At 44.7% G+C, this 25,131-nt stretch overlaps 1 protein-coding gene across 4 annotated transcripts; it reads left to right on the forward strand.

Moving 5' to 3' along the window:
- The first annotated feature begins 24 nt into the window (after positions 1-24).
- Positions 25-24,653, forward strand: AREL1 (apoptosis resistant E3 ubiquitin protein ligase 1). Of its 4 annotated transcripts, XR_008974784.1 has the most exons (20): positions 4,312-4,571; positions 5,707-5,766; positions 6,435-6,661; positions 8,293-8,530; positions 9,468-9,637; positions 9,716-9,896; positions 10,607-10,854; positions 12,545-12,622; positions 13,114-13,255; positions 13,651-13,772; positions 15,492-15,567; positions 15,933-16,042; positions 17,111-17,290; positions 17,431-17,556; positions 17,711-17,840; positions 17,921-17,979; positions 18,130-18,219; positions 19,179-19,354; positions 19,535-20,571; positions 23,966-24,653. XR_008974784.1 is itself a non-coding variant. In XM_057428460.1 (19 exons), exons 2-19 carry the CDS (start codon positions 4,481-4,483, stop codon positions 19,635-19,637), a joined length of 2,547 nt encoding a protein of 848 aa, XP_057284443.1. In that variant the 5' UTR covers positions 25-194; positions 4,312-4,480; the 3' UTR covers positions 19,638-21,088. The 4 variants fall into 4 exon arrangements, 3 of the variants coding, with proteins under 3 accessions (XP_057284443.1, XP_057284441.1, XP_057284442.1); XM_057428460.1 differs by lacking the exons at positions 5,707-5,766; positions 23,966-24,653 and adding an exon at positions 25-194 and having other exon boundaries at positions 19,535-21,088; XM_057428458.1 differs by lacking the exon at positions 23,966-24,653 and having other exon boundaries at positions 19,535-21,088.
- The last annotated feature ends 478 nt before the right edge of the window (positions 24,654-25,131 follow it).

Genomic DNA, 25,131 nt, shown 5'->3' on the forward strand with positions numbered 1-25,131 from the left:
CCAACGCCCGGCTCACCATGCTGCGGCCGCCGCTACCCCGCTGCTTCCGGTGCCATCCCGTCGCGTCACCGCGCTCCGCCCCGCCGGGATGCTCCGGGAGTGCCGTCACTTCCGGCCGGCAGCACCGGGCGGCGGGAGTCTGCGCCGGTCGCGCACAAGAGCGGACAGCGTTGCGGCTGCCGCCGGAGCCCTCGGTAACGGTGCTCCCTGTCCCGTCCGCGTCTCGGGGAGGGATGGGGGGCGCTCCGGCTGTGAGAGCGGGGCTCCCGGGCCGAAGAAGCTGCAGCCGCAGCGCGGCCGCCCCGCAGGGTCGGGCGTCCCCCCTGGGGTGGCGGCCGGCGCGGACCTGGCCCGGCCGCGGGTGCCCCCGCTGCCGGCCCGGGGCGCCCGTGCTGGAGATCGCCCTGCCGCTGCCCCGGCAGGCCTAGTGCAGCTGCGGCGAGGGTCCCCGCTCTGCCGGCGGCGGGTGGCCACCCTCGGAGGGCCACGGCGGGGCCGGTGCTCCCGGTGAGCAGAGAGCTGGTGCTGGCCATCCGCGGTGTGAAGCGCGGTGGTCTCCGCGTTCTCTTGGTTCGGTCGAGCCGTTTGCTGTCGCTGTGTCGGTGGCAGGTCGCGGGGGCTGGCGCCTGGGGAGGCCGTGGGGTGCGTTGGCACCAGCTGATGCAAGCGCGGGGAGCCCAGATCACACCGATCGCCCTTCTCCTCTCCGTTTCTGTTCACGGGGCTGGGAGATTACAGAGGCGGTCAGCCGCTTTCAGAAGCTTGCTGGGCTGGCATGATTTGAAGAAGTGATGTAGTGCTGGCTTTTCTGTGCTCTGGCTGGTGGATGCCTACATTAAAAGCAATGCGTTGTCATCCGTAGATCTTGACAGCAGCTGTGACAAGTAGGCACGTTTTCAGCAGTGGTTTCTGCAACTGTAATGGTGTAGTTTGTCCCAAAATATCTTTTCTGCACATGTAAGGGAACATTCTCCAAGTTCTCAGACGAGTCCGAGAACCTTGGTTTCTAGTGCCCTGCGCTGAAGGTGAAAGAGAAGCCACCCTGTTATCTTTCTTGTGTAAGATTTTGAGATTAGTGAGAACTTGTAGCTGTGGGTATCTTCCAAATGCAACCACTTTTATTTGGTGTCCTGGTCAGAAAAAGCAGCTATGCAGCCAGTGAGGTATTATGCAGGAGTGTTCTTCCTGAAGCACTGCCCTCAATAGAACTATGACTGAGGCTCTGATAAGGAGGAGGAAAACTAGACTGAAAAGAGAACTGGGTTTGTTAGCGAAACCACAGCTGAACTGGTGATTGTACCAGGCTTAATTGTTTGTTGGGGACACACGGTGTGGCTTCTCTGATGCTGCTTAAGTGACCCAAATGGTTTGGGTGAAGGCAATAATTGAGGAGGAAAGGGATGATCTGCTTTCCCCATGGGTGGCAAGAGGCTGAATGTTGTTCTGGCTTAGGTAGCTGATCTGATGTCAAGATGAGGCTTGCCTGAAAGTTACCACCTGGCTGTCTTGCTGTGTTTGAGAAGGACAGGGAGAACTGACAGCCCTGATGGCAGTTCTGTTTTGATTATAAGTCCTTAGACCAAGGCGGTTGGCAAAAATCTCCTGTGTTGTAGTTGGTTTTTTTTTCATGTTCCCACGATTTTACTTGGCTTGTGTGTAAACGTGTATGACAAAATTCCAGCCCTGGTGAGAGAATGACTGTTTTGTATGGACACTGGCCATTGATGTGGCTTTTGTCCTTGACAGCTGATACTGGAGCCTGCTCAGTGCTTTCTGTGCTGACTTTTTAGTCCTCTGTGGGTATATTTTAAAGCTAGGTTCCCATGGGCATTCCTGTTTGTTGGTTTGTGCGTGCTTTACTTAGTGTGAGAAAATACTGTGCCTTCTCACTCAAAAGAGACTTGCCCTGTGCATGGCATGAGATGCATATGCCATTGGTGGTGGACATTTGTGTGCATGGATTGAGAGGACATTCCGTATAGGGATGAAGAGTTCTGTCATCTTAGGTGGATGAGAGGTTTTTAATCCCTCTTTCTTCTTAATTTTTGGAATTTGTCAGGGCAAAGAAGAAAGGAAGTTAAATTTATCAGTGCACCAAAAAAACCCATGACACACAACAGATTTCCTAGGACCTCAGAAGATCAGTTCTGTATAGCATGCCCCCAACTGGCTTTGTAGTTGTAGCCACATGAATGTGCCATTACTGTGTTATAGTTCCTTTTGTATGTGCAGCTATGCCTGTTCTTTCTTCTGGAGATTTGCACTGTGTTCCTCTGGCTTCACAGCAGCAGTAATAGGAACAAAATGTATTCCCATTACTGGCCTTCCTTTCCTTGCTGACTTGAGAGAAACGATGATGCTAATATAGTTTATGATTCCTTGCTGTCTATCCTGATTAGGCCAGTACTTCTTGAGTCAAACCAAGGTGAAGCTTTCCAAATCCCTCTTTTCCCTGCAGGTGGCAGGAGACCATTGCTTGCTCTGTCCTTGGATCAAGATCACTGAGACCTGTCAGATAATTCAGCATTATTTTTCTGTTCTAGCAAAAATGGCACCTTATATGGCTAATGTTCAGAATTAGTTTCCCAGATGGTTAGCTTGCAGTTCGTAGCGCAGATGCTATTTTAATTTAGATCTGCATTCTAATAAGTGAACGGCAACGTATCTTGGACATCAGCTACTCGCAGCATGGTTCTTTACCCCAATGTATCCAGCTGCAAAAGCATCCTTAAAGTTGCTGGCAGTGTGTATGCTAGAAGAAAGTTGATTGTAAGACAGTCACTTCATCTCTGGTGACCACCTGACTTTGTATCTTGTTTATCACTTCACGCAGAGATAATAAAATGACAAGTTGCTATGCCATTTGAGGGAGGTAACTCCTTCACTGTGTCCAGTGAGCTCTGAAATTTTGCAATCCACATCAAGAGACTGAGGCTTCAATTGACTTAAAAACCCTTGTAGTTGAAATGATGGGCCTTTCTCTTTTTGTACTTTTAGGAGAGATGCCAGGTGACTTGTGGTGTGCTTTACAGAAAGTAAAGAGTTACGGACTGAAGCAGAAATAGCTTGGGTAGATGAACGCACAGGGCCAGTTTTGTGTTGACTTTTTTTTGGTGACACAAAGAGACTGGTTCTGTAAGATGCTGGAGGGACATCTTATAGATTCCCAAAGGTTGATAAGTTCCCGTGAAATTCCTCAGCTGTGTGGAGAAAAGACATAGACCTTCCACAGCCAGGCCAAGCTGGAGCAGAGTTTTGACTAGGCATTTGTAGAACATCTTGGATATGTACTGTGGAAGAATTAAAATATCAAGGAAATTGCTAGGTCAGTGATTCTCCTACAGAGGTAGGAGTTTAGAAACCTGAAGCTTCGCTTAGGAGGAGAATGAGAACTTCGGCATGGGGACTGCATTGCTGTTCGCTCAAGCAGAGGAATGAAGAAAATGTCTAAGTGGGTGGGATTTTCCTTGAGATGTGAATGAAGAAAAGACAGTGAGAGTCTGGCTGCTCCTGCAACACAGTCAAAGAGCTCTGCACAGACTTACCTATTGGTTCTCACATGTGTTAGAAAGCTCAGTGGAAGTGTGCAAAGGCAGCCAGGTCTGTATGATTATTGGGATGGAAGAAAGTAGGAGAGATGTGAAGAGGAAGGTAGATGAGGGGCAAGTAAGGAGGAAGTGGCAGCTGAGGCAGTGGTATGGCAAGCAGAAGGAGCACATTGCTTACATCCCCGTAAGAGGTGACTGTCTTTACAGATAGCTGCTGTGGTGAGCCTGGGTCTGTTCATGTCATTCTCATTCTTTTACGTAATTTGTGTTCTCAATGATACTGACTCTGTAGGCTCTGTGGCTTTTCTTCTTGCATATGTCCTGGGTTTTGTGGGCTGCATCAATCCTTCCTGTTAGGTTTTTATTATTTTTACCTCAGTCCTGACAGTAAACTGTAATTGAGTGGACAGTGCTCCTGAAACTGAAATGCCTTGTGAGGACAGTGGTTTCCTGAATACCTAAAACCACAACAGGTGGTGGGAAAAAAACCCATGAGCCCAATGAAACCTATGAAGCAAGGACGTGTTTTGTTCTGTCTTGAACCTGCTGGTTTCAGGGTGTCATAAAGAAATGAGATTGTTGACAGGTGAAGGTTGAGGATGTGGGGCACCCTAACACCTCATCATCAAGTGATACCTTTCCTATTGATTCGACATCTAGCAACGCTCGTGCATCTTACACCTGTCACATGTTTCTACTTGCTAGATTTGTCCACAGCAGTGGGGCAATCTAACTTTTCTCTCCCCTTTTTTTCCTTTTCAAGGGAAGCTAGCAAACAACAGCCTACAGGGAGCAGCATTGCAGGGCAACACTTTTCCACAAAGAGGAAGAAATTGCTGTGCTCAGGTCCCCACCTTTCAGCAGTGATCTGTGATGCAAGTTCCAGGAGTTTCTCTTTCTATGACAATCTTCCCTATGGCCATTTCTTGCTGATGTTTGCCCCAGTGTTGGGCACAAGGAGGAAGGATGCTGAAGAATGGGTCCTCCACTTTTGGCTTTTAGAACATGGGTACTTGTGTAAAGGTATGTGGTTGCTCTTTGTTTGCAGGATGGAATATCTATGGAGGCCAGCAAACGGGGTTTGCTGGTCTGGGAAGTCATGGCTATTGCTGGGGGGAAATATCTCATTTGAGCTTTCTGCATGCTGATGTCTGTTGCTGCTGCTGTTGAGATGACTGACAAATAACTTCCCTTTTGTGTTTGTTTAAAAAAAAAAAGAAAAAGCAGCTTGAATGCACAATGTAGCTTCTTACTAACTGAATGGTGACATGGCGAGCTATATTGTGTGCATTAGTGTATGCCAGGCTGTCTAATTGTCACACACGTTCCTTGCTGCTATCTGTGTCTTATCAGCCAGACAGCATGTTGTTGTTCTGGGTGCGGTCTGTTTACTACATGTTTATTTAGCAGCCTTCTCACTGAGAACTTGATTCTAGATCGATGTCTCTAAAAATTGCTGCAACATTAATAGCATACAAAACCAAGGTTTTAGCTTGTGTGTTGATCAGCCAGTTTCAGTGGTGAGGCTCCACTTTGCAGAAGTGAGTAGGAGAATACAGATGGACTGTTTTCCAGTTGCATTCATACTTTCCGTAGTGGAGTTACAGGGCAAAAAATGGATTCTGCCCTAGAAGGAGTTTGTTTTGAACAAATGGGGATGATTTTGTCTGCAATCATTTTATTCCATAGCTTCCTATTCTGAGGTTGCTGGTTGAGGGTCAGCTTCTGTCCATTTTAGTGGTGGCTCTGTACTGTGCTTTCATGGCAGACTAGAAGTTAACTGTGATTTGCAGAAACAAGTAGGTGTTAGATTTTGAATGAGTGACTTTTGGCCACTGCTGCTCAAGTTGGTAATTCTGCAAAAAGTAGCTCTGTCTTGCAGTACCCAGAGCCCATTCTCACTGTTTTCTGAGGATAACGTTGTCCTACTGATAGCTCCTGATCTGAGGGGGAATCTGTGATGGACGAAGAACCGTTCATTGTAGCATGCCGTGTTGTTTGCATATTTCATGGTCTTATGGAATAATGCTTTAGGGATGTCCTTGGAAAGGAAGATAGATGATCAATAAGTATTTGTTTGAGGAATCATAAATTAAATTTAGGCCAGCATGTGTGAGGAAGAGTCGTTGGACTGGACTTGGCCTATTTTGTGTTCTAGATGCAGCTGTGATCCTCGGCTGTGTGTCTCACCGAAGGGACCTGATGTTTTACATTATTGGTAAGTGAAGGAAAGGCTGCCACTGTATTTGTTGACTTCTCCATAGGCATTAGAAAGGTTTCTTGAAAGCCTCTGCTTTTATGTTCAGAGTCTACATAACAAACATGAAGTTACTGTCATCCTGCACTCTGCCCTCCACCTGGAAGAATTTGCCTCTCCACCATTCTCGTTCCTGAAGTCCTTCCACTGATGTCATTCTTAAGCCATCCCCTTACTTTTTCTGTAGAGAACTAGTGCAGGATTGTTGCCTCCATGATGCTTCTTAGTCCAGCCTTAATGTGATGTGCAGGGGCTGTGTGGTTATATGACTGTTTCCTTGAAGGAACCTCTAGTTCTAAATTGCAACTAGTTTCCAAACTAGGTAACCAAAGGAGAGAATTATATGCTTCTGCTGAGGCATCTGCTAGCCATACCTGAGACTGTGTATGACCTTTACTTATATCCTCTGTTTGCAGTAATGTGCAGAGTTTTAAGGGATGTTACTCTAACCTTACTTGTAACATAACACAAACCATAAATGTTCGCATAATAGCTTCTGCCTTAAACACCTAATTTGCAGTTGAGTAGATTGTCATTAATAAAAAGCATCTTGGGCTGATGCAGAAGGGATTTGGGTGCCTGACTCAGCCATGCTGCTGCAACCGCCCTCTGTTCTTTCCTTGCTGCAGGTGGGATCACAGTGTTTGTGGTAGCTTTCTTCTTCACCATTAAGTTCCTCTTTGAGCTTGCCGCACGTATAGTCAGCTTCCTTCAGCATGAGGACCGGGAACGCCGAGGGGAGCGAACTATTTATGACTACGTGCGAGGCAACTACCTGGATCCCCGGTCCTGCAAAATCTCCTGGGATTGGAAGGACCCCTACGAGGTGGGCCATAGCATGGCCTTCCGAGTGCATGTAAGGGAATATTTCTGTTTCCTTGCAGCTTTGGGTACAGTAACAAAGGTCTGAGTTAGGGATGGGCTTTTCAAATGTTTTTGTTTGGCCCAAGCTGGATGTAACCTAGGAGTAGGAAAGCTATCTGTTTGTCTTCTGCCCCCTATAAATGAGCTCTATAAGTGTGTATCTGAGTTCTGCACTCCTTAAAATCTTATCTCCCTCTCTTTAGAATCTTCTGAAGAGTCACAGGAGACCAGGTCTGTCCTATCTACTGCTTCCTTTACTGGGAAGTGAGTGGGCTGAGCCTTGTCTTCAGCAGACTTGGTGCAGTCTTTCGGTTGTGCAGCTGAAGTTGGAAGCGTGGGAATGGGCATTTTACCAACCCAAGAGCTGTAAAGCTTCATGGCTGCTCCATATTCCTCCAAAATTGAGTGTTATTGTGTCTGACCTGGAAAAGCCTGCCAAGAATTTTCATTTCCTTCCAATCCCAAAAGGCTAAGTCTAGGGGAACGGGACAAGCATACATAAGATGGGTGAGGGGCCTGAACACTGAGAGTTTGAAGCTATGTGGAGAAAGTTTGAATACATTTTGCTGGGCTCATGTGTCCACCTTTCTACCCCACCTAGAAGGGTTTCAAAAATAGAAGAAAGGTTCAACTAGCTTGCCAAAGCCATCCTTCTCAAGAGAGTGAGTGAGGAGTTCTAACTCCAGGGCAGGCACTGCAAAAGAGCTGAGGGGAAAGGAACGTGTTCTGTTCCTGCTGTTTAAATTTATTCTCTTCACCTTACTGAGTCTTACCCATGGCAGCTCCAGCAACATGCCCTTACACTTCATGTTTGTCTCTCATTTGCTTAGCCCTTTATTCATCAACAGTAGCTGTTGCATAGACTGGTGTCTTCTGCTGACAGTCAAGATATGTGCTACTTCAGGCCCCACACTCTCCCTTATTTAAAATAGGCAATAATAGTACCCTTTAGCTGACTGCAGGCTGACTGCTGATGGCAGGGAGGATCTGGCCCACAAACTGATGGCTCTTGAAGAGCCATGCACATGAGTTTGGAGGTGTAATTCTTTCCTTCTAAGGTCATAACTGGTCTAGGTATATTACCTTCTGAAGTTGTCTAGTAGATAATTTTGGTGGTTGAGCTGCCTCTGATTTTGTCTAACGCTTTGTTTTCCTGCTGATGTTTCTTATCAGTACAGACTGGGTCAGCTCCTTAGGTCAGCATCTTCTCCAGACGTTTTCTTTTAAGAAATCAGTGAGAGCTTTTTCAGAGCTGAAATGGACAAGATTTGCTTGTTTCTCTGAAAGGATGTGGCTTTGCTTTTTTCCTTTCAGTAGTAGAATCTGTTGGTTTCTGCTCTGATGTTGCGCTAATATGCAGAAAAGAAATGCCTAGAGGCATGTTCTTTTCAGAGCCCTTGTTTGAACCCCAGCACAAAAGAGAATGAGACTGTTCAGTGCCCGCTTGTGCCCTGTTCGCTTCAGAGAACACAGCCTGTATGACACAGCTGGCTGTTTTGGTTTTTTTTTTCCTTCTTTTTCTGGGCTGGGGTTCTTGCCCTTGTTTCCCAAAGGCAGTTTGCTTTCTCTTGCTCTGTGCACTGCATACTTTTACTGACCTGGACTTCTCCATTTCCCACGCAGTTATTCTATAAAAATGGGCAACCCTTCCCTGCTCACCGGCCTGTCGGGCTGCGAGTTCACATCTGCCATGTGGAGCTAGCAATTGATATTCCTGTAACCCAGGAAGTTCTTCAGGAGCCTAATTCCAATGTGGTGAAAGTGGCCTTCACTGTGCGCAGGGCTGGGAGATATGAGATCGCTGTAAAACTTGGTGGCTTGAATGTGGCCTACAGCCCCTACTACAAGGTGTTCCAGCCAGGTAAGGTTGAAGTGGCCCTCTAATGATTGAAAGTAGATTTGGAGGTGTTGGAGGCAGTTAGGTGAATGTGTTTCAGGCTAAAATAGGTATGTGACAGGGAAAGGGTTACCCATCATCATTTTCCTCTTGCCATGTGTAGATCCCAACAATAGACCCATGACTAAATACTTGCAACTACTAGCACATGGCAAAATAGTAAATGCCTTACTGAATAAGTCATTAGTGCTGCTTAAACTCCCTAACCACTTGTCATGTTCTCTGTTTTGTAGTAACTCTTTCATGGTCCATCTGCTATTCAGAGAATGCCTTTTGTGAAAGTATTGAGTTACTTGTATCTGAATTGGAAATGCTATCATGATATGACTCTTCCTGTTTTGAATACTTTACTCTGTTTCTTTAAGCTCCTGGAGCAGTTGGTACCTTTGATTATATGCTTCTTTGAAAACATTTTCTTACACAGTTGGCATATTTTATATTTCATGTACATGTTCACCGAAAGCACCTCTATTCCATTGCATTGTGAATAGATGCAAAGCTTGCTAAGATGCCCCTTCAGAAAGAGGAAGCTTGGGTTTCACTCAGGTACTCTACACACTAGTTTGTCTGATAGGCTGAATATGCAGGTTTCCTGGGATGTCAGCCTGCTTGTGTCTTTTGTATGTGCAGTGGGAAGCAAATTCTTGAGCTGAGGGTTAGAACGGTGGAAAAAAACTGTGTTAGAGAGCTAGTAAGTGTGTTTGCTTTATCAGTATTACGTTTTTGACTCAAGGCAAACCTGTGTATTTCAGTGGTCAAATACTCTGTATTTCAAATAAGTGGCATAGAATGTGTCTAGATTTGATCAGTTTTCAAGGGTATTGTACCCCTAGTTGCTTTTCCTTTGCTCTTTTTAGTTTCACCTTGGAATTTGCCTCTAAACTGTTGTTGTCTGCTTCAGGGATGGTGGTTCCCTCCAAAACCAAAATTGTCTGCCATTTTTCCACTCTGGTCCTGACCTGTGGGCAGCAGCATACTCTGCATATAGCTCCCAGAGATGAATATGACAATCCCACCAGCAATTCTGTGTCCTTGGTAGATGAGCACAATTACAGCCTTTCCATCCATGAGGTGGGTGCAACCTCATCCCTTGCTACTTGGCTTCAGATGAGCTAGAGAGACCCCTTTGTTAATTTGTTTCCTGTTTAGCTGGGTCCTCAAGAAGACGAGAGCTCTGATGTTGTGTTTGAGAAGTCTGTGGTGTCCAATCGGCAGACTTGTGAAGTGTTCTTCCGACTCACCTTGCACTGTAGAGGGTGTTTCCACGCCTGCATCTCCTACCAGAACCAGCCCATAAGTAATGGCGATTTTGACATCATTGTTCTAAGTGGTGAGTCAAGATTCATTCTCTACATCTCCTCTTACAAGATGCTTTTGCTGCACTCATGTAGCAGACTTCAGTGTGGCTTCTCTGCAGGCTACCCTTGCTTAATTGATCAAGGAATGCCTCTTTGTATAAAAATGTTAAGGTAAATTAATTTCTGCTGACAAGGGAGCTCTCTAAGGCTGATACTCTGTTCCATTAGCAGATAAAAGCATGTGTGTGTTTTCCCTTATCTCGGGAGGTTTACCTCAGAAATCAGGCAATATTTATCGCTTGCTAGTAGTTGACATCTGAGCCATAACAAAAGTGAGTCAGTCATGTATTGTATGTTAAGCCATGTGGATGAAGAACATGTAACTTACATGCTTTCTTTTTCTGCAATTTTATAATTCCTGGTTTCTTCAGGAGTGAGCCAGTCTGCAGTGTGGCTGTCATGTGGCTATTCATGCCTTCAGGCTGCTGCTCTGAGAGAGGGGCTCTGTATGCCTTTTTCTGTTTTTCTTCAACCAGTCACTGTAAGAAGCCAGGATAGTTAAAACTGCTGTCTTAAATGTATTCATCCCACTCCAGGGTTAAGAGTTTCTCTTGACCATGTTTTCCTATGGGTGTGTTGTCTTTTCTTTGAAATTAAGTTAGTGGTGGTCTGTGGATTCTTTATTTTTTGATTTTGGTCTCTATTAAGATTTACACAACTCTTTTACATCTATTTCTCTCAGAGAATGAAAAGAACATTGTAGAACGCAATGTGTCCACCTCAGGTGTCAGTATTTACTTTGAAGCCTACCTTTATGATGCTCCTAGTTATACCAACACTCAGTGGCAACTTCCACCAATGCACGTGAGTTCCTCCCAGCGCCGTCCTTCTACTGCAACTGAGGATGAAGATGAAGATTCTTCCGCTGACAGCCAAACGCCTGAGAAAGTGAAGAAACCTAAAAAAGTGTACTGCTATGTGTCACCTAAGGTAGAGATCACAAAGTTGCCACTCTTGAGTGCATGTTTAAAGTATACTGTAACTGAAGAGCTTCTTTGTGCCCTGTATCTTAGCTCCAGATTTAGGTGCCTCAGATTCGGTTAAAAAAGGTTTGCCTAAGGCTAGACAGCAAACATTGAGCTCGTGACTGAGAATGATGTTAAAATGCTCCTTGATGTTTTAGGGCTCCATGTGTCTTTCTAGGTCTGATCCAAAGCCTACTGGGAATTGTGTTGCTGATTGTTGAATGGATATTTCCTTTGCTCTGGTCAGGTCAGACCTGGCATTCCCTTTCTCAGTTTTTGATATCTGTAGATTGGAACTTGGAGAGTCTCAGATTTTATGTCTTTGTCCTGTTTCTTGACTGTTTCAGGGAAATAAAAGGAAAAAAACGTGTGGTCGGGGACAAAGGGTAAATGTATAAGCAGAGAAGCAGGATTCAAGCAAGTCAAGAGAAACTGAGGTTTCTCTTATAGTGAGAATATGTTGACAGAAGCTATTGCCCCATCTTATTGCCTATGAGCATTCAGAGAAACTAGAAAGTAAATTCCACTAAATCTATGAATAAATTTAAATTCACTTTTTTAATCTGTTGATCTGGAAACATTCTGAAAATGCAGCAATATCAAAGAAAAAAACTAATCCAGGAACTGCTCTCTAAAGAGAAAAAGAGGGCTGTGAAACAGTTACAGGATAGAGGGTGTTGCTAAAGATTTGTAAATCTCTGCTGCATGCAGCTCTAAGAACTAACTTTGGGAATGAGTGCTGGGTCCTCATGAGCTCAGCATCCTTTGAATATACAGGTAATCGCTCTGGACTTCTATACTCTTTTGTCTTGTACTACGTAGTAAAGGAGATCACCAGAACTGTTGCAAGTTCCTTTTAGGTGCCAAAGTTGTTAATGTGATTCTGGTGCTTTTGGTGCTTTTGTAGTTGAATCCCTGGATATCTCTAATATATGCCTAGAGCATCTCTGTGCACAGTAGATGACTGTTACTATGTTGTTATTTTTTTCAAGGGGTTGATGTTCATATTTGCTTTGTTTCTGGAGAAATGCTGTTTTCTTTTTTTTTCCAGTCATTGCAGCTAGAACAGGCTTGTGCAGGAAATGGTTTTGTGTTCTGTCTAAAGATGCTAAAATTTCATCTTGGCTTGCTCTCCAGAAGGCGACAGAGCCACAGTTCCTAGTTATTTGTTCTGGCAGAAGTACACTGAGAAGAAATTTCTGCAGATCTCATGGGTTTAGCAATTGCTTTTTAAAAGCTGTTTGAAATGGTTGTGATAATTAGGGAGTAGTAGCAATAGTCCTGTTAGTGTGCTTTTTTCCAAAACCTTTTTGTCAATGCATTATAATCTTGTCCTGAATTCAGCCTCTCAAGTGTGTTTAAACATTACCTTCCAGTTAGACTGGTGATGTTCTGCTGAACACTGTTGTAAAATCTGTGTCATGCAGGGATCCCACATGTGTAATAAATATCAAGCCTTACAGATAAGTTCCTTACAGTTCTGTAAAGGTGTTTATGTATTGAACCAGAAGAAGGTATCACCAAATGTTGCAGAAACCTGTCCCTTGGGCTCAGGGAGTTCTGGCTTTATGGATCTGTCTTGCGCCTCGTGTTCCACGGTCAGCCCTTAGCAGATGCGTCACTTTTAACATCTCCTTCTCTTTGTGGTTACTCAGCAATTATCAGTGAAAGAATTTTACCTGAAGATCATTCCATGGCGCCTTTTCACCTTTAGAGTATGTCCTGGCACAAAGGTGAGCCTCTTCCCATGTAGCTGTCATTGCATCTCCATGTTGTTAGCTTGTGGTCCTTGTGAATGATAGACTGATTTTTCCTTTCGGAGAGAAGGGTTTCCACCCACAGAGCAATACTTTGTTGTGTAAAATTCAACTCTGGAATTCCCTCTCAGTGCATGAATTCTGATATTTCTGAATAGGAGCCAGTTTTATCACTCCCTTCTGCCTCTGCTAGGCAAAAATCTTGATTCCTTTTGCATTTATCTTATTTTCCTCATAACCTTGCTAAAATGCTGTGATTGTGTCCACTGAAGCCCCTGGGTTAGGGTGTGAAATTTGAAGGAGCCTCCTAAGTAGAGTCTGAATGCTTGAAATAGTGTTCCTGTTAACTGCATCTGCATGGGTGAGCAGAGAAAGTCTTGGAATGCAGGTGGTGTTGCCCTGTCTATTGAATATACTATGCCTTCTGCACGATGGGTTTACCCTTTCTTGCATCTTTTTGCTGCCAGTTTTCATACCTTGGCCCTGACCCTGTGCACAAATTACTGACACTGGTGGTGGATGATGGGATCCAACCTCCTGTGGAGCTGAGCTGCAAGGAGAGGAACATCTTGGCAGCCACTTTCATTCGCTCTCTGCATAAAAACATAGGTAAAGGGCTGGTGAAGTGGGTACGGTAGCCAGGAAGTTAACACTTGAGCCTGCTAGTTTTCCTGGAGAGAAATGCCAGCCCTGAATGACCTCTGAGATTCTGATTCCTGGAGTCTCATGTTCTGTTCTGATTGGTGTTTCCAGTGAATTTATTTCATCGTGCCAGCTGTTCCTTTTCAGTTTGGCTTTTCTGTCAGGCTCTTTGAAAGCACACCTGTGAGTATCTGAATGTCTACCAAGACTAACTGCAGACTGCCTTTAGAGTTCTGTCTCTAAATCTTGCTGCAATAAACTCAACCTTGGGCTGTAAACCCGACCTGTGCAGTTAGTCTTAGGAATGCCTTTTTAGATGGTGTTGACAGCTTAGGCCTGACCCAGATTGTCAATATTCTCAGGAGGCTCAGAGACCTTCCAGGACAAAGTGAACTTCTTTCAGCGGGAGCTACGCCAGGTGCATATGAAAAGACCTCACTCAAAGGTCACACTGAAGGTCAGCCGTCATTGTCTGCTGGAGTCGGTGAGTTTAACAGTCACTTTGCTGAAGCCCAGTGCTTCCTCCATCCTTTTTCTTCTGCTCAGTGCCTAAAGAAATTCAAGCTGGTATGTGCTAGGACAACCACGTAGAAATGATAAGTCCTTCAGTTTCAAGGCGGATGCCAATAGACAGCTTGAGATGGGGAAAAAGCGAAAAGAAAAATCTACCGGTAGCTCGTCTGTGTTCAGGTTTGTTCTTGCGTGGGATGCTGTGTTCCTGCTCTGCAGCCAGTAAGATTGGATCAATCTCTTAAGTAACTGGAAACTTCAGCTCCGATAATTTTTTTAAGGACCTCATCAGAGAGTAAATCGAGACCTGAGAGATGTCTAGGGTAAATGCATGCACAGCCTGAAAAAGCAGGAAATCTGCTAGTGCTGTTCTGTCTCCACTTTATATTGGAACCTGACGCCCAGTGTGACACTCTCTACCTGGACCAGATTTGGGAGCAGAACCTAAAGCTTGTGAGTCTTTAACTGCTGTTTTTCTGGTACAGAGCCATTCAGTGAGATAAGCTGTCAAACCAGGTGTTACTGAGCTGGATGCATGAAACTCTTGCATTGACAGGCTTCTAACAGTGGTTTCAGTGTGATGAAAAAATATTCTGTGAAGTCTATTTGAGCTAAGTCTTCACCAGTGCTGACCTGAGCTGATGTGTCTTCAAAATCAAACTTAAGAAAGAGACATTCATATAATACAGTTCTTAACTGACATTCTAAATACTGTCTGCACAGGGCAGGCAGTTATCCTGACTTATTGTTTCCGCATGTGTCTAACAACAGGAATGTTATAAAGATGGAAAAGAACATTTCTGGGGAAAGCAGGAGTGATTTCCCTTGATTTACACTCAGTAAATCTGTGTTTTTGGAGTATTTTCTGCATACATGAGCTTGCAGTGTTTATGAGATTATGTTTCAGTTAATAGCTTGCTACAAAATTACTTCACTCATAAATAGTATTTCTATTTTGGAAATTTCTGCACTGTCATGAGCACTGATGTACACCCTCATAAGACAAAGTAAATTAAGGTGCCATAATAATAAATGTAAGATTTAGTGTTCGAGGTTGACTGGCACAAATGTATGTGACCAGTGTGTTTAGCCCAGAGGTGTAGCTTCTGTGATGTTCTAACCTATTTGAAGATAAGCTAAGCCAAAGCTACCTGTGTGACTGAGGACTGCTGTGTAGCTTTTGTAACTTTATTTAACTGGAATCCAGAATCGGGACACAGGAAGTTGGAGACACTTGAAATATTTTGTTACTTTTTTGCATTGTGACTTTAAGTATGAACGCACTGAACCCTTCAAGCTATTTTCCAATGCTTTCTGAAATGTTTCTTTTTTAACTCTAACTCGTGGGCTGTGAGTGCTTTACAGAAATTGCTCCTTCCCACAGGCATTTTAATACTGTACTGCAGCATTGAGAGGGATACATCTGTGCTGTGCTCAGACCTCACACTGGTTTTAAGATGAGCTGCATTTATGTGGATAATGTGTCTCTCATGATAGAAAATGAGGAATTGGCTTCTGTAGCTTTGGACAAAGAATTAGACCTTAGGAGTTCCTAATTCTCATTTTTATACTTTAGAGTACTAGACTGTTTCTTGGGTTTGTGTTGCTTAAATTGCCCATCCACATGCGCAGGATTGCATATTGGTTGTGGGGTTCTAAGCAGTAATGGCTGATGCTATTTTATCTTTTTCAGTCTTTTAAAGCAACACGAAATTTTTCTGTTTCTGACTGGAGCAAAAACTTCGAGGTGATTTTTCAGGATGAAGAAGGTGAGTTATCCTGTGAATATATTTGAGGAGGAAGTGATGGTGGAGTAGTTTTAGCCTGAAATTCTGGTTTCTTATAGTATGTCTATCCTTTGAGACTTTCCAGCCCTTTCACTTTCTCACAGATGTTAATGAATTGCCCTTTTGGTGCTATTCTCTCCCTACTTTACATAAGGACCTAATGCCCAAATAAAAAATATTAGGACTAGATTTGGGAGCAAAACCTAGAGGTCTGGAGTCCCCATCTACTCCTTTTTTCTGTGGAGCTGTTTGCTGTGATAAGCGGTCATCTTGGGTAATACTCGGCAGCATGCATGAAACTCTTGAATTGATGACCCATGGATGACCAAGCTTGTTTTATCTCATAGCTCTGGACTGGGGAGGTCCACGCAGAGAGTGGTTTGAACTCATCTGCAAGGCATTATTTGATACCACCAATCAACTCTTTACCCGCTTCAGTGATAACAACCAGGCCTTGGTGAGTCTACAGTTCCTATGTGAAACACACAGAAATGTGTGCATTGACATGCTGATGGTTACATAATGATGCAGCTATTAAGTGGTGTGCAACCTTACCCATTCATTAGCTTGCTTGCACAGTCACTTCCAGTGCCTTTCTTGAAGCTTTGCTTCATGATGATAACCCACTTGTTGTGGTTTAAGTCCAATCAGCCACTTGCTCACTCCCTGACCACCCCCCCCCCCCCACTTCCTCCCCCCCACTCCCAGAGGGATGGGGAGAAGAATCAAAAGAATGTAACTCCTATGGGTTGAGGTAAGAGCAGTCCAGTAACTAAGGTATAACACAAGTCACTACTGCTACCACCAATAATAATAATGATAAAGGAAATAACAAGGGAAGAGAATACAACCACTCACCATCCACTGACTGATACCCAGCCCGACTGAGCAGTGATCTCGCCCTTCTGGGCAACTCCCCCAGTTTATATACTGGGCATGACATGCTGTGGTATGGAATACCTCTTTGGCTAGTTTGGGTCAGGTGTCCTGTCTCTGCTTCCTCCCGGCTTCCCCTCCTCCCTGGCAGAGCATGAGACTCAGAAAGTCCTTGGTCAGACTAAAAATTACTGAGCAACAGCTAAAAACATTGGTGTTATCAGCACTGTTCCCAGGCTGAAAGTCAAAACCACAGCGCTGCACCAGCTACTAAGAAGGAGAAAAATGACTGCTATTGCTGAACCCAGGACACCACTGAAGTATCAAAGATACAGAGGGAAGGCTGGGTTTCTGGGTGAAAGGAGGTGGCATCAGAGTGTCTAGAGGTTTTGTTGGCTCTGAATATTTCAGAATCCATTTATGCTTTCATGCAGCTTCTGGCCTGTGTGTGTGAAACATTTATTTATTTAATTCTTCCTAAGTAGGCTCAGGCATTTTATTTCTAGTGTAGTATCCCCAAAGCTTGTCTTTAAGGATAAAGCTTCTGGCACAGCCTGTGAGAGCTGCAGTGACTCAAGCTGGTCCCATACTTGCTATTTGTGCTAGTCTTGTCTGGTAGTTGGGTATTTCATTTTGCTGTTTCTTCCAGGTACATCCAAACCCAGGCCGTCCCACATATTTACGGCTCAAAGTGTATGAATTTGCAGGCCGCCTAGTAGGAAAGTGTCTTTATGAATCATCTCTGGGAGGTGCCTACAAACAGCTGGTTCGAGCTCGCTTCACCCGATCCTTCCTGGCTCAGATCATAGGACTTCGTATGCATTACAAGGTGAAACCTCTCAGCCTTGGTCTGGGGAGAGGTTCAACATTGGTGTAGTAGAAGCAGATCCAGAGTCCTGGTTAACAGTGTATGTTTTGTTGTTAGGCTTTTTTTTTTTTGGCTCCTCCATGTCTTTTTCTTTCACACAGTATTTTGAAACAGATGACCCAGAATTCTATAAATCCAAAGTTTGTTTCATACTGAACAATGATGTGAGTGAGATGGATCTGGTCTTTGCTGAAGAGAAGTATAGCAAAACAGGACAGCTGGAGAAGGTGAGGGAGGCAGTACCTGGAGGTGGGACAATTTAACGCCTTCTGCCTGTAGCAGAGAAGGCAGACTCTTGCCACTAGCTCCTTGCTTGGTTGAGAGATCAGGTTTGGGGAATGCTGTTAGTCACATTCACACCGAGTGTTCTCCTGTTTTCAGGTGGTGGAACTGGTGACAGGAGGGGCTCAAATAGCAGTGACCAATGAAAACAAAATCTTGTATTTAAATCTGCTTGCGCAGTACAGGCTGGCCAACCAGGTTAGAGAGGAGGTGGATCACTTCCTGAAAGGTAACATCATGTCTGCTCCCCACCTCATTCTGCCTTTATGTCCCAGGGCATAGCACTTGCTGTCTCCTCTTCTCTTCCAGGTCTTAATGAGTTAGTTCCTGAGAATCTCCTGGCTATTTTTGATGAGAATGAGCTTGAGGTAATTATTGGCTCCCTAAGCATCAATACCCTTCCCCTCCTCTCTGACAAATGGACCAGGAATAAAGCCTTTTAAACACTTGTAATTTGCACAGTAGCTGTTGCCTTGTTTCCCGGCTCCTGACTTTGACCGCAGTCTCTTGCCTTTCAGTTGCTTATGTGTGGTACTGGAGATATCAGTGTCTGTGACTTCAAGGCACATGCTGTGGTGGTAGGAGGATCTTGGCACTTCCGTGAGAAGGTAAATGAAAGGATTTCTCCCTCCTGCTTGCTGAAGCCAGTTCTTCAAACTACAACAGAGGACAGCTTAAATTGGGAACAGATTTCTTGGTTGGAAATCAGGCTTCTAGAGGATGAACTGGAAAATTGAGGAGTAGGACTGCATACATTATTTTGTAATGTTTAACCCTAGAGACATCCTTCAGCCTGGCTGACTAGAGATGATGCTTAATCAGTTACCAGCAGGTAAAACTCAGCAGCAGTGGTCTTTCTAAGAAAATCCAACAAAGCTCTGATTAAGAACAGTTCAGCCAGGGAATCAGGAGGAATCAGTGGGAATTATTGCTGCTGAAGATGTTCATGGTGAGATACTTATCTCAAAAGGATTCTTGAAGATCATGATTGCAGCCTATGTGGAGTGTTTGGGATTCAGTGCTGTGGTAAATGTTGTAGCCTAAATTTATACCTTGAATTTTCCCTATCCCTCCCTGCCTTTCCCACAGGGAAGGGTATGGGAATGTTAGCAGCTTCATTTAAAAAAAAATAACGGAAGCTGCCAAAACACCCAAGATGAAGATAGATTTGGAGTACAAGCTTCTAGCTGTAAACACGGATGGTTCCACCTTCCTGCAAAAGTACCAGATGTTGTGGAAAAGCAAAAGATTAGCATAGTGTAAGAAGCAAATGAGCTTCTGCATTGTAAACTTACCTCATAACCTATGCAGGAACTTCTAAAAATAAAATCTCTGTGGGGAGAAGCCCTTCTGCTTTAAGGGAAGGAAGTGGTGGGAGGTAGTAGACATCTCTTAACTGATAAGAAATTCTAATACTTGCCTTTATGTGTCACCCAGGTAAAACAAAAGAATTTTTACTATGAGTAACTTGCTTACAAGGGCAAGTGACTGATCATCTTGCATCTTCCTTAGATGCTTATTTGATTCACTTGGCAGACCTGGCTTTGCTTTTCCTGTTTCCTAACAGGTCATGAGGTGGTTTTGGACCGTGGTCTCCAGTTTCACACAGGAAGAGCTGGCTAGGCTCTTGCAGTTCACAACTGGTTCCTCCCAGCTGCCTCCAGGAGGGTTTGCTGCACTCTGTCCATCTTTCCAGATCATTGCGGCTCCAACTCACAGTACTTTGCCAACAGCCCACACTTGGCAAGTGTCCTGGGGTGGTAGGACTTTCCGCATTGTGGTTTAGGGAATGACACCAGCTTTAGTTTTGGTTGGCCAGCAGTATATAACATGTAATGTGTAGGATGCTTATGTCAACCCATATAAAGCAGCTGATGGGGATGGTCCTCTCAGTCTGAATGGAATTTTTCTCTTGTTTTCCAGTTTTAACCAGCTGTGCCTCCCTACTTATGACTCCTATGAAGAAGTGCACAAGATGCTGCAGCTAGCTATCAGCGAGGGTTGTGAGGGCTTCGGCATGCTGTGATTTCCCCTTTTCAGGCGGCCACTTAACCTCCTGGCTCTTCATGGCAAGACCCAGGTTCAGTCCTATGCTTGTTCTCCTTCCCTCCACATGGGCAACAGAGGCAGAGCAAAGACTCCATGTAAAGGAATTCATCATCCAGAAGATGTCATGTGGCCTTTCCATATCCCAAATATGTCATCAAGAGCTCATCTTTTCCTTTTCCCTCATTCTCCCTTTGGTTCAATGTGAAACAGCAATTGACTATGGTGCATTCATCAAGGAGATATTGCACTTCATTTCCATGCACCGTGTAAGCCCATCCCTCTCTGAAAAGATGAAGTTCATAAGCAGAAGTTACAATGAGGTGCAGGATATCTGCTGAGTTGCCTTTATTGTAGCTCTCTGGGAGGAAGAGGAAAGACCAGCATGGAGCTCTGCTGGAAACGTGGCTCATGGGAAGCCTTAGTAACTTCCCGTGTCTTGGCTCAACTCCCCCAGTGATGCTCCCCAATAGCTCATCTAACTCTGACTCATGAAGAGTATAAGGTTGTCCATCCTTTCAGTACCTGACACAGAAGGGTTTCTGGTTCTTCTTGCTCTGGATGCTGCTGTCACCTGTGCCACAGAGAAAAGTGGACAGTATCCACTGAAGGGAGTAACCCAAAGGGGAGAACAATCTCATTGGAGCACAAGTGCTGGCCCTGACAGTGATCCTGTACTACCTCCACCAGGGTCTAGCAGCAGAAGCATCCTCCAGCAGTGGCTGGTAATGAGCCTCTGCAAATGAACTGGAAGAGGAGTTTCTCCTCCATTGAATGTTTCTGACAGTTGATGTTGCACAGGAAGCTGTCCTATGCCCTTGCCTTCTTTTCCCTTCCTCAGGGAGAGAGAGTATGGGCATGAGTGTGATTCCTTAATGCTGAGCACCAATGCCTATCCCACATTCACCTTCAGGGTATGTATGTTATGTGCTAACAGTGATAGGTTGGTAAGCAGCTACAGTGTGCACTGGGCTTGTGTTTGTTCTTGGGATGGTGGTACTGGGAAAAACATGGTACCTCCACGCCATCATCCCACAGGGTCTTGGCTTCTACCTCTATCATGCAGCAGCCTGAGACTTCTCTACTGCATTTCAGGCAGAGTTTCCAGAGGGGTGCTGGTGCCTGGAGAGCAGCTGGTTTTCTGTCCTCCTGGTTTTCCTACTTTCTTTCTTTAGCTCTCTTTTCCTTCTGTTCTGTTCAGTGCTGCTGGCTTTCCAGCACATTATTAACTAGAACGTCACTCAAGTGGTCACTCAACAGACTGCACTCACCACTGTCTGGCTTGTGAGGAGAGGAGGGGGCAGACCAGCATGTAGAAGCAAGCTTTTCATTGGGGTGTGTTGTTGCTGGCAGTCCCTTCAGCCCTTCACAGGGAAGTAAAGGAAAGGGGAATCTGGGAATCTTGATGAGTTCTTCATTGAAGTAAAATTCAAGATCCTCAAGTTTTTCACTGAAGTAAAATTCAAGTTCTCATCAGTCCTTTAGACAGCTCAGGTCAGGAGTCAAAGGCATCCAAGAGTCAAAGTGTGAGAAACCTGCATTGCTAGTACCTGCAATTCATAAGTTTTCACTTGATTATGGAATTGGTGGATTTCTTCCAGAATGGAGTCTCAGACTGGCATCCCTGAGCTAATTTTAGAACACCATATTAGATTAAAAAATCACATCATCCTCTTCAGTCCATTTCTGCTGTCTTCAAGCTGATCCAGATAGACTTCTGCCCAGTATGGATATTTTAAGACAATTGTGTGTGCTTTTCCAGTATAGCTTAGTTGAATTGACTGGGAATTCGGGGTAAATGTTGTACATCTAGAAAATGTTTTTAAGGCAGCATCTTGGCCATTCTTGGGCTACATTATTTTCATACAGAAAAAAATAAGCCATTTTGGTGCCAAAAAGCAGCCGGCTGAATATTGAGACTACTCAGGGGGATTTCTTTGCCTTGTGAATTCATTCCCTCACTGGCACCAAGGTGCTGGGAGCCTTCCAGCTTCAGAGTTGCCACTGTTGTGCTCTGACAGATCACTTTAGTAGTGGCTGTTCTCCCATTTTTAGTGCAGGCTCCATTCTGCAAGGTCCTGACCTTTGGGTGGAGAGTTTGGTACCATTATATTTACACTGCAGGTTGCTTCCACAGCTCTTATGTTCTTTATGCCACCACTTTACCCCTTTCTCCAGGGACTTGAGAGGAAGCGCTGGTGTTCAGCTTAATTCCTGTCTATTGGGAGGCATAGCTTGGTGCTGTTCCCATGTTGCAGTCTCACTTGGTGAGGATGTTTCCAGCCTTGTAGCTATGGGCCAAGTCTGCCAGTGACACCTTCCTCAGGAATCTTCTCCCTTCTTCTCTTGAGCTGGACATTTTTATTCTGAGGATGAAGTAGCTGGACACTGGGCAGTCTTTGTCTACTGGAAGGAGCTTCTAAATACTTCTCATTGCATTGCAGCCAGCACCCCATGCTTCCCAGCAGCTGTGCAGATGTCAAGATCTTTCTTAACAGAAGTGCAGCCAGAAGTGTGATGGGTGCTGTTAGTCAACTAAACCCATCCCACAGGTTTCCACAGGGCTCTAGCCAGTCCTGTGTTCCTGAGATCCATCAAGGTGTTTCTAAACTTGTCTCTAACTTTATACCCTTTCCCAGTAAGGTCACTTTTTATGCTGCCCTTAACACTAGTTAATGGGGATGTGCTTTGGTCACTTATGCTGTATGTTACTTCTGGCAGAGGCTCGTTACTTTTATTTTTATCCTTTACTTATTCCCACTTGGAGGCCCTTCTGCAGAAATCTTTAGGATCCTGGTATCATCTCAGAGAAGTTCCATGTTTCCTGAAGCTGCTTTGAGGTGCAGAGGGCCTGGCTTTCACCCTGCACTTGCAGGCCATGTTGCATGTTTTTAGAAACCAGGAGCTGTGGATGATACAGGTCAAATCCTAGTTCCTTCTGATGAGTTTCTGGCAGAGTTCAGCCAAAATTTGGAAGCCTGTGGTTGCAGTAGCTGATTTTGTAAATAGTTTGTATAATAAATAAAATATTTTAAAAATGCTGCCTTCTCAGCTTGGCATTCTTCTGGGGCTGTACAGAGGGAATCAAACTGGTGAGTGCTGCCCATGGGTGAGGGGACTCTTCGGGTGTCTTGCTGAGGTCTGAAGCGTGGGGGAGAGGATGGTTCTCCACCTGCAGCCTCTCAGGATGACTGACTGAATCCAGGATTTCTGGGTTCAGAAGCTTCTGGGGACATGCAGGACTCTGCAGTAGGCTGGAGCAGCTGGTAATGCTGGAAAGTATTTTAAGGACTCTTTTGTGTTTGTCGTCTTACTATGTATTACCTGACTCTGGGCTGCTTTATACTGCTTGTGCTTCATCTTGCTGTCAAGAAGGTTAGATGAGGCCAGGAGAAGAGGGGGGCATTTGAATCCTTTGCACCTTTTTAAGTTATACAAAATGCTTTCAGTATGTTTGGTGAAACCGTGTACCTGTAACTGTCCACTAACAAAAACGGTCATGAACAAGTTGTCAGCTTGTTGCCTTCAGAGGCAATGTCCAATTTCTGTGATTCTCTGAGCTTCCACTATTTCCAGCTCTGACAAAAAGCATTCAGTTTATCACGGGATTTCCTTGGATGGATTGATTCATTTTAGCTTAAGGATTAAAATCAACTTTAAAAGCTGAGAAAATTCTGCAACATGAGTCAGCCTATTAGCATTGCTGCCTGTAGAGAAAAGATTTAGCCCATCTTCAGCCAGCATAGCATTACCTGGCTGCATATATTCCACCATACAACTAGGCAGATGTTCTTGCACATTATGAAACTAGCATCTAGCCTTGATTTTTGGCTTTTAATCCATGAGCACTAACTAAATAAAGTGAGCCGTGCATGCGAGTCTCAGGGATGGCCTCTGTAGTGTTGTGCTGGATGATGGTATTATTTAGGAGCTCCTATGGACCAAAGAGCTGCCTTATGCTGGGTTTGGAGAAGATACAGGTTTGATAAGGCAGTGTTGAGCGTTAAGAGAAATCCAGAAACAGGTTTTGTTGCCCCCTGGAAATAGAAGAGGTTGTGAGTAAAGCTGCCTGAGTTGGGGTCAGGGCACTAAAAGGTGGGCAACTTCGCAAACATGGCATGAGCAAAATGATACAGCAAACCATGTGGACATGTCCTCACATGCCATAACCAGTATTACTCATGGGAAGGGGGCCAAGTTGAGGCTGGAGTTTTCAGAAACTATCTGTTTGGGTGTGAAGGAGAGAGATCAGCATGCTGGATTGCTTTAGCATGAAGTAGGTTCTAAAGTTTCTGCTTCTCTTTGCAGGATGCATGATACCATCTGGCTGCCCACATTGTGCGTCCTGATCACCAGTGTCTTGTGATGTCTTGGAGAGGGAGTGGGGACAGTGGTCTGTTGCTGACTTCACAGCCTCTATTTATCATGGCATCTGGCATGGACTTAGGGCTGGGAGAGAAATCGTGCCTGTATGCTTCATGCTGAAATCCTACATGCCCCAGCTTGTGTCTCCAGCAGCAGTGATGTCTTGGGATTCTTGTTGCCACACGTGGCCACTTGATGTGAGATGTGCCAAGATGTGCTGCTTGGGAAACTGGATTTTTGTGCATTCAGCTTTTTGTTTGCCTCACCTGTAGAACTGCTGCAAAGGAATTTCTTCAGATACCTGAATGAGAAAATGGGGAAATGGTGCTTGATTTGGGTAAGAGTTCTTGCTTTCATAGTGTTAAGGCTGAGTTGAACCAAGCTGTAACTCAGGGTTCCCATAGAGAATGATTATATTTTGCATAGTTTTGGCTGTTCTGCTACCATCGTGTGTCTGACTGACCTGGCACACGACAGCAGAAAGAGTTTGAACATGTGATTATGGGAACTATAAAAGGAAAACACGGGAAACAGCAAAGTCCATCAGAATATCAGCCTGTCTTGGCATCAGCTGTATGATTTAGAATCTGAGACTTTAGAATCTTCCTCTTAAAGTCTTTCCTTGTTTGTTTTTGGTTTTTATTTTATTTCGTTGAATGCGTGAGAATCCCTAATCTCTGCTCTCCAGAGCATGAAACTTGATTGTAGGAGGGAGGTGTTACTGCATGAATGTGTTCATTTTTAGATATAATTTGCTATAAGTTTTTTTTTTTTGCAGTAAAACAAAACAGCTGTAGCTGAAGTTCACCCAAAATTCCTGATCAGTCTTTTCCAGCTACCCTTCTGCAGGGATGGCGTGCTACAAAGTGTGTTGAGGCGTGGGCAATTGCACACGGGGTTGGAAGTGGGGAGTGAGGCTGACAGCCAAGCCCCTCAGCGTGTGTATAAAGCTGCAGTGAATTCAGATGAAGGAAGCAGGGCTCTTGCACCATAAGAGGGATGGAGAACTGGAATTGGCCTAAGGCTGCTCCAGAGTGCTCTCTGAGGCACACGAAAGCCAGAGTGAGTTCGGATGGTTTTGGGGGGAGTGACTGCAGTGGCCAAAACCA

The sequence above is a fragment of the Pezoporus wallicus genome, unplaced genomic scaffold (assembly GCF_028554395.1).
Source record: "Pezoporus wallicus isolate ANWC-B61680 ecotype Strahan unplaced genomic scaffold, APGP_CSIRO_Pwel_v1 contig_3486, whole genome shotgun sequence".
In the NCBI taxonomy this organism is placed as follows: Eukaryota; Metazoa; Chordata; class Aves; order Psittaciformes; family Psittacidae; genus Pezoporus; species Pezoporus wallicus.